This window comes from Anastrepha obliqua, chromosome 4, assembly GCF_027943255.1.
Source record: "Anastrepha obliqua isolate idAnaObli1 chromosome 4, idAnaObli1_1.0, whole genome shotgun sequence".
NCBI classification, from domain to species: Eukaryota; Metazoa; Arthropoda; class Insecta; order Diptera; family Tephritidae; genus Anastrepha; species Anastrepha obliqua.
Window position 1 is genome coordinate 59453921 of NC_072895.1, and position 14242 is coordinate 59468162.

The 14242-nt window shown below is 33.3% G+C and overlaps 1 protein-coding gene across 1 annotated transcript; it reads left to right on the plus strand.

The window, feature by feature from the left end:
* The first annotated feature begins 290 nt into the window (after positions 1–290).
* On the plus strand, positions 291–1057 carry LOC129244173 (uncharacterized). The gene is made up of 2 exons (XM_054881789.1): positions 291–544; positions 615–1057. The coding sequence occupies exons 1-2, from the start codon at positions 364–366 to the stop codon at positions 1055–1057; spliced, it is 624 nt and encodes a 207-aa protein (XP_054737764.1). The 5' UTR covers positions 291–363.
* Positions 1058–14242: the final 13185 nt, after the last annotated feature.

Below are 14242 nucleotides of genomic sequence, written 5' to 3' on the forward strand. Positions count from 1 at the left end.
TTGATTTTGACAACTATGCTTGCAATTGAAAATGAAAAAAGTAAAAATCAGCTGTTCAACTAACTCGACCTGCAAGGCTGCCAGTATTCTCCCTTAAAAATTGCCAAAATCACCAAATTTTACTAGCATGTTACAGCTGCTAACTAGGATTGGAAATTATGGAACTATCGAGTTTATCGAAATATGCGTTGGTATTGCGATGCCTACTTTTCCCCACAGTCATTTTGTTATTGCAGAGCCCTAATTTGTGATTTTGAAAAAAATACTGGCAGCCCTGTCGACCTTCATGTCTATTGTTAAAAAGTAGTGATGAAACGAAAATAAAGAAAAGAAACTGGAAAGGGGGTTGAAGTGAAAAGAACGATGGATAAATTTATAGTGCGACGGAAAAGAAATAACGAAGTGAGCGTGGAAGATGCGGTTAGACAAGTCGAGGTGGAACAACTGACAGAAATTCAGTATACTAAAGCTGACGAGCGCGTTGATGTAGTAGATTGCAATCAAAATCAATACCAAGAAAGCAATAAAAACGATATTAAAAAACGTAAGTAAAAAATAGCTTTTTATACACATGTGCATGAAATACATTTATATTTGTATTCATGTTTTTTCAGATACTTCAAAAAGTCTAACCACACCCCCGCGTTTCAAACGCTATAAAGAACAATATCCATGGCTTATAATCAAAAATGATAAAGGATTTTGCACTGATTGTACTGATGCATGCGAACGGAAATTAGTCATCAATTTGCACACGCGTGAAGTCCAATCTAAGAAAGCCTGGGTTGACGACGGTTTTTCAAACTGGAAGCATGGAGCAGATCGACTAAAAATTCATTCAACAACTTGCCTACACCTCAATTGCGTCGAAGCATTATTGAACGTTGCAAAAACTAACGTGGTTCAGCAAATATCGACAGCCCATTTCAAGCAGATGATGGATAATCGTACAGCGTTATTAAAAATATTCAGCACATTGAAAGCACTGGCTATACAAGGTTTGCCTATAAGAGGAGACAACAATGATGAAAGATCGAACTTCATGACGTTCCTATAGGCCCGTGCAGAAGATGTCGTGGAACTGAAAGCTTGGCTCCAAAGAGATGGTCATAAATGGCTACACCACAGAAGTCAAAATGAAATCCTCGAACTAATGGCCACCACAGTTTCAATGGAAATTATAGAAGACATAAGAAACGCCGAATACTGCTCCATTTTATTGGATGAAACCTCGGATGTATCCCGAATCGAGCAAGTATCTGTTTGTCTGAGAATTGTTTCCGAAGATTTGACAGCAAAAGAACACTTTATTTCATTTTTTTCGACTTCGGACACAAATGCCAAAACATTGTTCGATCTTGTCGAAGAAATCTTCCAAAAATACAACTTGCCATTGTCAAAAGTCAGGGGTCAGTGTTACGATGGAGCTTCCAATGTTTCTGGCAATATTTCGGGATTGCAGACGCGAATTCTTGAAAAAGAGTCTCGAGCATTGTATGTACACTGCAATGCTCATAATTTAAATCTCGTTGTCCAGGATGCGATTGAAAATATGTCATCAGCAAGAAAATGCATTGGAATATTAAGAGAAATTATAAACTTTGTTAGAGACTCTCCAAAACGAATTGCACAATTCAGAGATTTACAGATTCAAGCGGAAAACGAGGGAGAGGAAAACTTGCCTTCTCTTGCAGCCTATTGCCCGACCAGGTATTGATAAGGAATCGAAATTTCGTCTTTAAAATGTATACACTGAATAAAAAAAAATTGGTACACTAAAATTTTTTTGAATTTCGTTAGACATGGTGCTAAGATGGTATTTCTAAAATCTTGTAATTAAAAAATAGCCAATTATATAACAGGAAGAAAAAAAAGTTTGCACAAAGTTCAGGGGAATTTTTCAAAATTTGCTAAACGGCCATCAAAATGTTCACCTTTTTTGGCAGAATGTTTAGAATTAATTTTTTTTTTGTATGGAAGAAATTAGGCAAAACCCTCGACGAAAAAAATTCTAAAAAATCAGGGAAATTTCGCTACTTCTAGCTTGCACATTATTACAGTCAAATTGACTGGCCTACAAAACTGCGTACTCAGAAAATGTCTAAAAATTCTGCCAAATAGGTGAACATTTTGATGGCCGTTTAGCAAATTTTGAAAAATTCCCCTGAACTTTGTGCAAACTTTTTTTTCTTCCTGTTATATAATTGGCTATTTTTTAATTACAAGATTTTAGAAATACCATCTTAGCACCATGTCTAACGAAATTCAAAAAAATTTTAGTGCACCAATTTTTTTTATTCAGTTTAAATCGGCGTGCCATACGAAAACTAACACTAGAAATTTTGTGTCTGAAGAAAACTAACACTTTCACTTTTGTTTGAAGAAAATGTACTACCTAAAATTGTTTCGTTTTCGCCAGCACAAATTAAAAGTGTTAGTTTTCTTACATCATTTTGAAAGTGTAATTTTTCGTAGGCAATTTTAAAAGTGTTAGTTTTCGTATGGCACGTCGAAATATACATACATGTTTAAGATTTTTAGATTTTGTTATTTTCATGATACAGATGGGTTGTACGAATAAAATCTTTAAAAACTGTGAGGGACAATTATGCTCAACTGATGCAATTTTTCCATGATCGCAGTGTCGACAAGGAAATTAACAGTGTAATGTCAGCCAAGGCATCTGGATTCTACGATTACATGGAGTCTTTTGATTGTACGTTTTATTTGAACATGTTAATAGAAATGTTTGATCGCATCGAAATATTGAACAAAGACCTGCAAAAGATGAATCTTTCCGTCATCGAATCATACGAAAAAGTCGGAGCAGTGACTGACGTTTTAAATGCTTCTCGTGACTCAAAATTTGAAGAAATTTGGCAAAAAAGCGTCCAAGCAGCTGAGGATCTCGAAATTGACGAACCACGAATTCCGCGTCAACGAAAAATTCCGAAACGCCTCGATACAGGTACAACCACAAACGTTCAATTCAAGACTGCTAAAGATTTTTTCAGAAAGTCGTACATCGAAATTTATGATCAATTAATTTCGTCACTGAGAAGGCGATTTGAAAATGATTCCGCGCAATTTTTCAAATTGTTGGAAAGGTTTGCAATCGGTCAGGCCGCAGACAGTGATGTCATTGTGAAATTTTATAAAGATGATTTTGACAAAGAACGTTTGCTTAGCGACAGAGACATGTTTATGGAACTTCTAAAAAGACAAAATGAGCAAGCTAATAACTTGAGAGAGGTTGTAGATTTTCTAAAAAAATATGAATGGGTTAGACGGATTATTCCAGAATTCCAGCGATTTGTTCGCTTGCTCATCATGATTCCTGGCTCATCTTGTTCAAATGAACGAAGTTTTTCTGTTCTCCGTCGATTCAAATCATATTTAAGGTCTACAATGTCGCAGGATCGGCTTAATAACATTGCTATTTTACATGTGTATCGCGAGATTACAGACAAACTTGATTTAGAAAAGTTATTAAATCAGTTTATTTCACGAAAAGCAAAGCGCACCGCAATTTTTGCATTGCGCACCTGAGTTTCTATTAAAGTAGGTTGCTTATTTATACGTAGAGTTACGATATTTACCTTAATGATAATATTTTGTAACTTCAATAAGAAATGATAGTAAACAAATTTTTGAAAATTAAAAAAAATCTTTTTTTCTTGCCGACATCGCCCCCCCCTTCCTCCTTCACCCTAACCAACTACCCACCCAGGCTGAAAGTCTTCTGCCGGGCCTGATAGTAGCATTGTTACACATGCATCTTCATCTCTCCATGACCTATTGGACTCTTATTATTAGTTTACTCGTGGCCAAAGGTATTCCAATGGTACTTTTATCACTGAGCAGTTGCAGAGCAGTACTTTTTCTGGCTAGCTCATCAGCTTTACAGTTTCCCTCAATATCTCTGTGCCCCGGAACCCAAATAAGGCTGACCTTGAATACGACACTAATATCATTTAGAGCTGCCCGGCATTCCTGTGCAACCTTCGATCTCAGTATAGTTGCCTGGCTAACTTGTTACAGAACTTATGGCAGGACTAAGTATTATATATTTAACTGCAAAGTATTTTTTGTCTTTCGCTATGCACTCAAACAATTCAAAAACTTTGAGTCGTTTGGAAATTGGCTTATAATTTTGAATATTATTTTTATTGGCGCTTTTAAGGATAGGCATAATAAAAGTTAATTTCCAGTCATCAAGGAAGACCTCAGCGAAAGCGACAGGTTGAAAATTTGCTTTAAAGGCACAATTAAAGCAAGACAACTTTGAATTAAAACAACCGAAAGGCCATCAACATCAGCAGTCTTAGTAGATGTCTTAAGCTGATTTATGCATCCTCGTCAGTCAAATTTAATTTACGAAGTTGATGGAAGTATCTAAATTAAACACGAGGTCTTCATAGACAAAGTCAAAACCAGTATTAGCTGAAATAAAATTTGATTGACTAGATTAGATGTTTCATAAATTAGGGAAAAGCTTGTTCTTTCTGGAAAATCAAATTAAGGTTTATTCCAAAAGAAATTAAAATTTATTCTTTATATATTTTAAAAAATATACTAGCATTTGGACAAGGCGATGCAATGAAAATTTACGTGTATTCCTTTTTAGTAGCAACTTTTTCTTTAGTTTTTTCGTATAACTGAAACACCTTTCTTTGTCAATCATCGGTTTTACTTTGGCATTTTGTGGTTGAGAAGCTGGGATACTGAGAATTCACAGCCTTCAGATTTATAGCTGGCACCACACGGATTGTGAAAGCTCAACTTTACTAAATTTAATTTAATTTCTAACAAAAAGAAGTAATTAATGTGATTTATAGTACGCCGGTTTTTAAATTCTTAGATTATTCCACATTATTTTTTCTGAATCTGTTTCTCGTCACTTTTATATTTTGAGTTTCTTTCTTCTAGCCGCATATACACGAGCAAATGTGCTTACATACATATGTATATATTATACGTAAAATATCGTATTCCAAATAACGTACATACTTATGTATATACATACAAATGTGTGAGTATTTAATTCCGCCAGCTAAAATGTTATTTACTTCGAAAGCGCGCAATGAACCATGCAGTCTAAGCATTGTATAAGTGCACAACAACAACGGTAATCAAAAAGTGAAAACTTTTGAAATGGGTGTAAATTGAAAATTGTCGGGTTTCCTATAAGCAATTGTTGCATGCAGCTGGATTTGTTGGCAAATTAATTACACTAATTGAGTACTGAAATCGGATACGCTTTTGTATAAATGTAAATGAAGTTGTTTGTTCGCGCACTCAATTGCCAATTGCGAGTAAAATGCACATAAATACATATATATGCATATACGTGTGTATGTAATACATGAATACCGCGAATTGTATGTAAGAAATCTCATTTGTGAATGCTAGCATAGCGGAAGTAATTTAGAAATTTTTATTAGTGGGTTAATATAGCCGCTCTTTGATGCGCTAAAGGTACCGATAATTTTCAAAGACCCCAAATATCCGGATTACAGCTAAAATAAATTCAGAGCTTCTGTCATTAATAATTTGTTAAAAATGTGTATCGAGTTTTTGAAAATATGAGAAAAACACTTGTTATGAATTTAATTGATATTTTATATCTTCAATGTTGACAACCTTACTGACTAAATTTATGGGTTAAAATACCAAAACTTAAGAACTAAAACAAAATATATAGTTTATTTGACAAATTATAAGACTCAATAAGTGACTTAAACGGAGACCTTCGCATCGCAAAATCAAGCTCAAGACTTCTAAAAAGGCCATTGTACTTTTCAAGTCCTCTTTTAAGAGGGGCGAAATTAAGGAACTAAATCTGAGAACATAAAATGGATTATAAGAGTGAAATACTCTTCTTCATAATTGGCGGATTGGATTTTGGCCAGTCGTTTCTTTCTCGTGCTAACCGACGCCAGTTGGACACACCAAGTGAAGCCAAGTCCTTCTCCACCTGATCTATTGAAACTTAATTGGCCAAGTAGTATGAACAGCCAATGGTGCCAGATATTATATCGTATATAAACATTAAGCTTTGAAAAAGTCCTCGAATCTCAAGTGATAAAACATTGATAAGCATTCACCTAGCACTGCAGAATGGCAAGGGACTACCAAAGATGTTACGAAAAAGTTTCAAATCGTCTGCATAAAGTATTTATTTAGAATACTTGAAACAAGGACCAACGTCATTAATGAAAAGTATAAACAAGATAGCACCAGGAATGCTACCTTGTGGTACCCAGAAGTTGACACAAATGTTTGGGATTTAGTATTCCCAATTAAAACATATGAGATTCTGTTTGACAGTTATGATTTGAGCCATAATAGGAAAGACGAGTGGAATCCTAGATTTTCATCTTTCCAAAGGAGAATTTTGTGCGAGACCGTGTCAAATGCTTTCGTAAAATCGGTGTATATGGTGACAATTTGAGACCTATTCTTAAATTCAGAGACGCAAAACTAAGAAAACACAGTTAAATTTGTAACAGTAGATCGTCAACCAACAAACCCATGTTTACAAGGATCAATAAATCAATAAATTTGATAGCAAATACTAGAGATAAAGGACAACTCTTTCTCAAAGAGCTTGGAACAGGCCGATAATTTAGATATAGCGATATAATTTATTATTTCATTCTTATTACTAATATTGAAGATTGGAGTGATGGACACCAACTTCCAACTATCAATAAAAATGCCAGTATATAGAGAAATATTGAAGATAAAGCTTAATGTTGAACAAAGTGAATAACTATAACTACAGTTTTTAAGTAAAAAAAGAAGATATTCCATCAATGTCTCTTTTCAAGGAGGATTACAAAGTTGAAATACCATGAATAACATATTTTTCAGATGACGACAACGACCCAGAGTCTAAGGTGTTGGTGTTTTCTGAGTCCACGGCATTGGTTTTCTTATAATGGATATATTTGTACATAGATTCCTTGAAACGATGTTACAAGTAGATTTTAGAACTAACCAATTCCGACTGGGTGTGCATGCAAAGCGAAAAATCCGCCGAATTATTTTTAAATTAACCGTCGCCACTATTCCTACACAGTATTTAGTGGTGCGCACATTTTCGTTTAACAATTTGAGATATCGCTGCAGTAAACCAAGTTAATACTTAGTTCCGAAAGGGATCTTCCTAATCCCTATTTATTGAAATTTTTATATCTTGCTTGGAATTTTAATTTTATACAAAGTAAATTTTTTTAGTAAAAATGAACCGTTTTTATAAGTAGCTAACACTACACTAATTTTTGGGGTAATATTTGAAGTTAATTCACGTTAACATTTTTTTTAAATTATCTAATAATTTACCATATAATATATATATCGTCCCCTTTCTGTGTTAACCTCGTAATTTCTTTCGAAATTGAGATTTTTCGTGAAAAACACTCCTTAGCACTGCTGTTACGTAAAACAAAACATACAATGCTCATAATGATTATAGAATTTTTTTAGAGCGTTTCGATTTTTCTCGTATCTACATGTTCGAATTCAAAAACCTCGTATCTACTATAAGTATTGTATTAAATAAGTTATAACTTTTCATAGAAGTTAAGTAACTCTAAACATTTTTATCGATTTACTGAAAATTATGATTTTGTAGATACGAGGTTAACACAGAAAGGGGACGATATATTTGTTTTTTCCTCGTGGTTCCTAATTTACCATAGTAGCACTGTATTTTTTTATACAATTTTCTTTGCACAATTTTCCAAGTAACGTATCTACCATATGACGAATAAATTGATCAAAGCCATGTTTTTGTTTTTTTTTGGAGAATTTAAAAATAAATTTTTGTTAACAAAATTTTGAAAAGATTTTTTTCTTTTCATTTCTGCTGTATTCTAATTCGGTTTGATGACCAAAACAACACGAGGTATTCCTCCTATTAGGTTTTTCAATCAAAAAAACCTGCGGGTACTCGCCTAGTTTGCTTCTTATGCTGAAATTCGACATAACAAGACGATCAAAACGATCATAGATTATTCCTCAAACGTACACCTTTCGAAAGAATATCAAAAAATATCCAGCAATATCTGGCCTCATTCGGCCAGCAAAAACTCTAATCCCCTTCTACTGACTCTCTAAATTTCTACAAATCATTGGTTTTCCTAGGCAATAGTAAACTTAAGCATTTCTCAATAAGGTATCTATTCAAGACATGAAATAACATTTTTCCCATGCTTAATGTTTTTATTGCCGACTGACTTGTTTGACCACGAATTCTTAAAGAAGGCTATTGAACCGATTGGACTGAACTTTTATGTACATATTTATTGTGATGTTGATTCGCGAAGAAGGTTTAAGCAAAATTTATTTAACGAAGTGTGATTGAATTTGACCCTGCTCTCATAAGTAATGTACTAAATGTTAAATTGAAAAAAAAAAACGAAAATTGTTATTCCATGTGAAAATATTTTCTATTAAATTCGAATATGTTTCGAATAAAATTTATACTATTATACATTTCCTTACAAAAGTGCTGCCCTAGTTGTCAATCTCCCTTTTATTTAATATATCTTGTGTCTAAGTAGAGAAAATCTCTCACTATCTGTCTGATTCCTTCATTCCACAAACTTGACTTCCCGTCGTGCTTACTCTCTTAGTATTTACACTCCTCCATTTGAGTAGCAGCTTTCAACGTTCAATTGATAGCATAACATAACATTTGGTTGATAACGGTTTATCAGAGGGACAACTTTTGCATAGAAAACGAAAATAATATCTAACGTTAATACTTTGAAATTTTAAGCCCTTTAAAAGTTTTGGTTTTATTTGAATTGAAGAAAATTTTGATGCTATTTTGCAAATTCAAAGAACTTTAATGACAAAAGAAGATTAAACTTAAAGTCGAAAATATACACACCAAACGTATTAAATTAATTTTCACTCAACAGCTGAATTTAATTTTTCATAATTGTTTTTACAATTATTTGATTTTCAGTGTTATTGTATGTTATTTGAAAAAAAAAAATTACTAATTTATTTTTATTAAAAGTACTTAGTAATTTATTAAAATATGTAATAATATATCTATGCTAGAGTCTCTTACCAAACAAAGGCGGCTTTTCACCGGAATTATACAATTTATTATATTTAAAACCTCCTACAAAATATTTTTTGGAAAAAACTGATTATATTTATAAAAACCCCGATTTTCTGAATTATTTTAGCTGAAGTCTCTATAATATTTTAATTTCATTACTCCGATGGAAAAAAGGTATTGATTTTTTCATTGTATATATAAAACTTGTTCGCATCTACACACATACTTTAGATTATTAAAATTATGTATTTATGAAAACATTTATTCTCCTGCTTTTGAACAATTCGCACAAGTTGACAAGCCCACATTGAACCATATAAATAGCGCACTTTCATATAAATAAATGGTCATATAAATAGCTCATTTAGACTTTGAAAGCAAGGAGTTGAATATGTTTTTAAATAATTATTTTTTATTGGGAAAAAGCAACATAAAAAATAAAAAATTTATTTACTTCCACTTTAAAACAAAAAAATGATCAAAAAGAATTTCAGTTCTGATTTAATTTACAAGAATGTTGATAACTCACGAACCCTACTGGACACATAAATAGCACATCCTAAAAAAATCCAAATAAAAGCAAAAATAGTAAACAAATCAAATAGTTAAGTAATAATAATGTTTTACCAGATTAGTATTTTGTGCTATATCCATCGTTTTTGATTACTACTTCAAGCCGTCGCTCCATGCTTTCTACAAGCCTGTGGCATCTTTTCTTTGAGATCGAGTACCAAGCCTCCTCAAGTGCGGCCTACAAATCATCGAAATTTTTAAAATTTTTGTTAGCGATTTTGACCTTAACGTCATTCCACATATTTTCTATAGGATTGATATCAGGGCTCTGCGCCGGCCAATCCAGTACATTTATTTTTTCTCTTCCGAGCCATTGCTTCACTTTCTTTGCAGTATACTTTGGATCATTGACCTGCATAAATGTCCAATTTAATGGCATAAACTCAAACACAAATGGCTCCATTTTATTACTGAAATCTATCCATTTTACCAATCAACGCCCAAACTATGATGTTTCCGCCGCTGTGGTTAATCGTCTTTTTGTGAACCTAGGATTTAGCGATGGATTTTTTGGACGGCGTACAATAGTTTTCCCATCTGGTCCCATCCTATTTATTTTTGTTTCGTCGGTTCAAAGTACGTTTTTCCAAAACTGAATAGATTTACCTTTGTGGGTTTTTGCAAAGGCAAGTCGGTGTTTGATATGTCTTTTTGAGAGGATTGGTTTTTTCTGCTTATGCGGCCAAAGTCCTGGGCTTCGTTAAGTCGCCTTCTTTCTGGACAACTGTAGGCCAGATTCTTGGTTTATTTCAAGCATTATTTGCCGTGCCGACTTAGAAGGATCTGCTTTGCTCTTGCTTATTATAGCTCTATCCACATTAACATCAGATTTTCGCGGCTTTGGTTTTCTTTTCGTTTTTTTGCTTAGATAGGATGAATCTTTCTTAACTAAAGCATTATAAACCATTTTCCTAGAGCACATCATCATTTCAGCTTTTTCTGCATAGCCTTTTCCGTTTTGACTCATTCGGTATATAAGAGCTCTTTTCCCCGGCGTGCAATGTTTTTCACGCCCAATTTTTAGTAATTACTTTAAAATTTTGTTTAAGAAACAAAATATATACTAAAAATCGCTGAAACAATATTAAAGGTTTACTCTCCGCTGCACAAGTTAAAATATGCTATTTTTGTGTCCACTTCAAAACAGCAATAAGCATAAATAAAATAGAACGCAAAAAATTCCATCGAAAAAAACGATAAATTCCTTGCATAAATGTAAGCTTAATAACGGTAATAAATGTAAACAAACAAATTTATTTGATCAAAGCATAGTTCGTAGGTACTAAAGACTTAATTTAACATATGAAGTTCACATTTGTGCTATTTATCTGTCCATGGCTGTAAGTGAGCAACTACTTGCATATGAATGTGTGAATGACTGCGTTCAATAAAATATATACAACAACAAAGTCAGCGGATGCCTATGCAAAACACAGAGAATTACTGAGTACAATGCATTACTCTTTACAATACGAATTTATTTTATTTTACAATATTTATTTATACTTTAATTGTTTTTGCTTTTATAGCCTGTCGTTCACTATCTTCGCAATGTTGGCACAATTGATACATAACCGCCAACGTACCAAATCAACGCATGTCAAAAACTATTTCAGCAACAAACACATCTATGCAGCCAACATATGTACGAATATTGAATATACAGCAAAAGCAAAAGCAGCAAAAGCACAAACAACAGCAATAACAGCTACTCAAAATATCGCCTCAGGAGAAAATCAGCAAAGCGGCAGTGAACAGCGGTGCGCAAGCATCGATGCTCGCGTTGACAGGCGAAACCAAAGCCCAGCATACGAAGCGTTGAGGCGCTGAAGAGTTGTATGTGAAGCAGTGGGTGCAGTGCTGTAGTAGTGGGACCCCACCCCAGGGCGCGATTTAGTTGTACAACAAGAAAGCAACGTAAATAGTGTAGCAAGGCTTATTATGAGGAGTGAATGTAACAAATGTAAATGTGATTTAAAAATTTAGGGGCACGTAGAAGACGAGGAAATGCAGCAGAAACGCTCGCAGTGATTTACAATAGAGCGAAGCACAGAGAGCGTAGAGGCTCAATGTTCATTTGTAAGAAAATTGAAACACAAACGCCAAAGTTAATAAGTAAATGTCGCATTCACTTACGGACGAGTGTGTAGGGGAAGCGTCTGGTATTTTTTTCTGCTCTTCATTTGATCAGTTGAAGAGGCGTTAAAACAGAAGAAAGGGCATGCATAGGCACAGGCATGCATTAAGAAAAACTGAGAGAAGAGGACAACAAGAGTAGTTAACGAAGCTTAGGATGCAAATTGGATCGTAAAAATATATGAGTGAAACAAAGTCTACAACAACAATGTAAGTAATACATAAATAAGGAGTAACTTGAGCACGTGAGAAAAACGGCAGTGAGCATTAAATGTTTACTTGCGTACAAGTTTCTTAACTATTGAGAGCTCGCTGGAATATGAAAATTAACAGCAAGAATATTGTCTTAGAAAAACAAAAGCAACAGCTGAACTGAGAGAGTACAACAATGCTGATTGGAATGCTCGCCCATTAATTGAGTTGTGTTGAAGAGCGCGGGAGCGCGTTTAACGTAGAAACAGAGACAAATATAGATTGTAAAGAACGCGCTGAAAATTAAAAAACTAAATATAATGAAAAGAGATAGCAATTTAGCACGAACACGCCCACTAAACCCAATTGTATATAAGACACCCATACACTTGAATGCCGAGCGGGCAAATCAATGCGTTGAAAAGAAATGGAAAGGTGGAAAGAAATAAGGCGTTGAGTATAACAAACGCGTTGGAGAGAAATAAAGAGTCTGAGCAAGTTGCGTATACACCTACATACACACGCGCCCACCTGTGCCATGGGTGTTGTAGCGACGTGCGGTTTGTTTTTTAGGATGGCAGCAGACACAGTTGTCAAAAGCGCGTTTGACAGCTTGCCGTAATAGAGTCATATCGGACGGTAACAAGCTTTGTCGGTGTGTCACGCTACGGAAGTGGGCAGTCTAAGAGAAAAGAGACGTAATATGTACATACTTATATATGTATGTTAAAATGTATTAGCGTAAAAATTAAAAACATGCTGAAAGCAAACAATTGATAATTCCAATAAAAAATAAAACATGTGTATGTTCGTTCATATTCATTTTTTCTAAAATCCTGAACCTTGATTTGTGGTGTTGTTAATAAAAATAGTACCTTCACAAATAAACCTCGTTGTCTACAAAATAAATTTGAAGAATCAAATAAATCCGATAACGCAACAGGTTTGCGACATGCAAGAATTAAAAACAAAATATTTATAATAAAATAATTTACTTTTTTTGGCTTAATTAAGAAACTAATTACATACCAGGCATATTTAAAGCTTATGTGGTTTGGGAATTTTTAAATATTAATGCATTTTTGGAACATGAATGTTGGGTACTTAAGCAAAAGGCGCGTTATAAAATTTTCAAAGTTTATTCCAACATACATACATAACCTTTGTTGGGTGTTTGCCCGAACTCGTCCTCCTGTTTGTGGAGTGCGCATCTTGATGTTTTTCCACAAATGGAAGTATCTACAGTTTTAGTCCTTTTTCTAATAAAACTTTTCAGAAACTCGGAATAAAATCTTGAGCTATAGAACACAATGGCAAATAAAGTGAGTAATAAAATATAAAAAATAAGTGCATCTACCAAAAAATTGAAAGAAAATTGCACCTAATATAACAAAAGTCATTTAATAGTAGTATAATTTTTGGGTTTTTTTTAATAAAACTAGCTCTAGAAGTCTAAATTGAAGAAGTGGCTTTTCTAACTTAACTAATTGGCATCATTAGTTATACTTTTTTCTAATATAAAAAAATTAAAATATAATGACGACGGCTCATAACCCACTCAAAGAACAAATCGGCAAAGTTTTCCGCTATAATTTTATTTCTAAAATATAAAAATTCCGCTAACCACAAAAAACAGAATTTGTTTATGGAATATTGCCAAAACAAAATAACCAAAGTTAAAAAATATTTTGGTAGTCTATAAGTGGTTGGAATATTTTATAATAAAAATAAAAATGGTTTGAAAAATTTCAATAAAATTTGGCGTATAACTATAAGAATTATTATTCTGAATAATATATTTGTTTTGCTCAACAGAGCTCTAAACATTCAAAATGCATATATATACATGCAAAATAATTTAAAGGACTTAATTAAACTAAAAGGAAATCGTTTTTTCGAATATCAGAAATAAATACACAAATAAATATAGAAATAAATGCACTCTCTCTTCAGCAGACACCTAAAGGAGTGGAAAATTTGGCTGCTTATGAGAAAAATGTAAAAACAAAAAAAAAAATTAATAGTAATTTGTGACAAATATTTAATCTTTAATCCGTGTTACTTTCCAAACAAGAAAATTTATGTAAATACTTGACAAAATGCACAAAATTTTCATTAAAAAAGATTAACACGGGAAATAGAAAAACAAATTTTGTTATGCAAGGTATGCAAATATTTACAAATTTTAATTTAGCGAGTCTCCTTCAATTTCAATATTTTAGAGGTGGCCGCCGTAACCAAATGTATTGATGTATGTCT

Bases quoted from the DNA above. Each gene is read 5' to 3' on its own strand.
- LOC129244173 (XM_054881789.1), top strand. From the start codon at position 364: ATGGATAAATTTATAGTGCGACGGAAAAGAAATAACGAAGTGAGCGTG. The intron at 545-614 runs GTAAGTAAAAAA...ATGTTTTTTCAG, and splicing joins TAAAAACGATATTAAAAAAC to ATACTTCAAAAAGTCTAACC.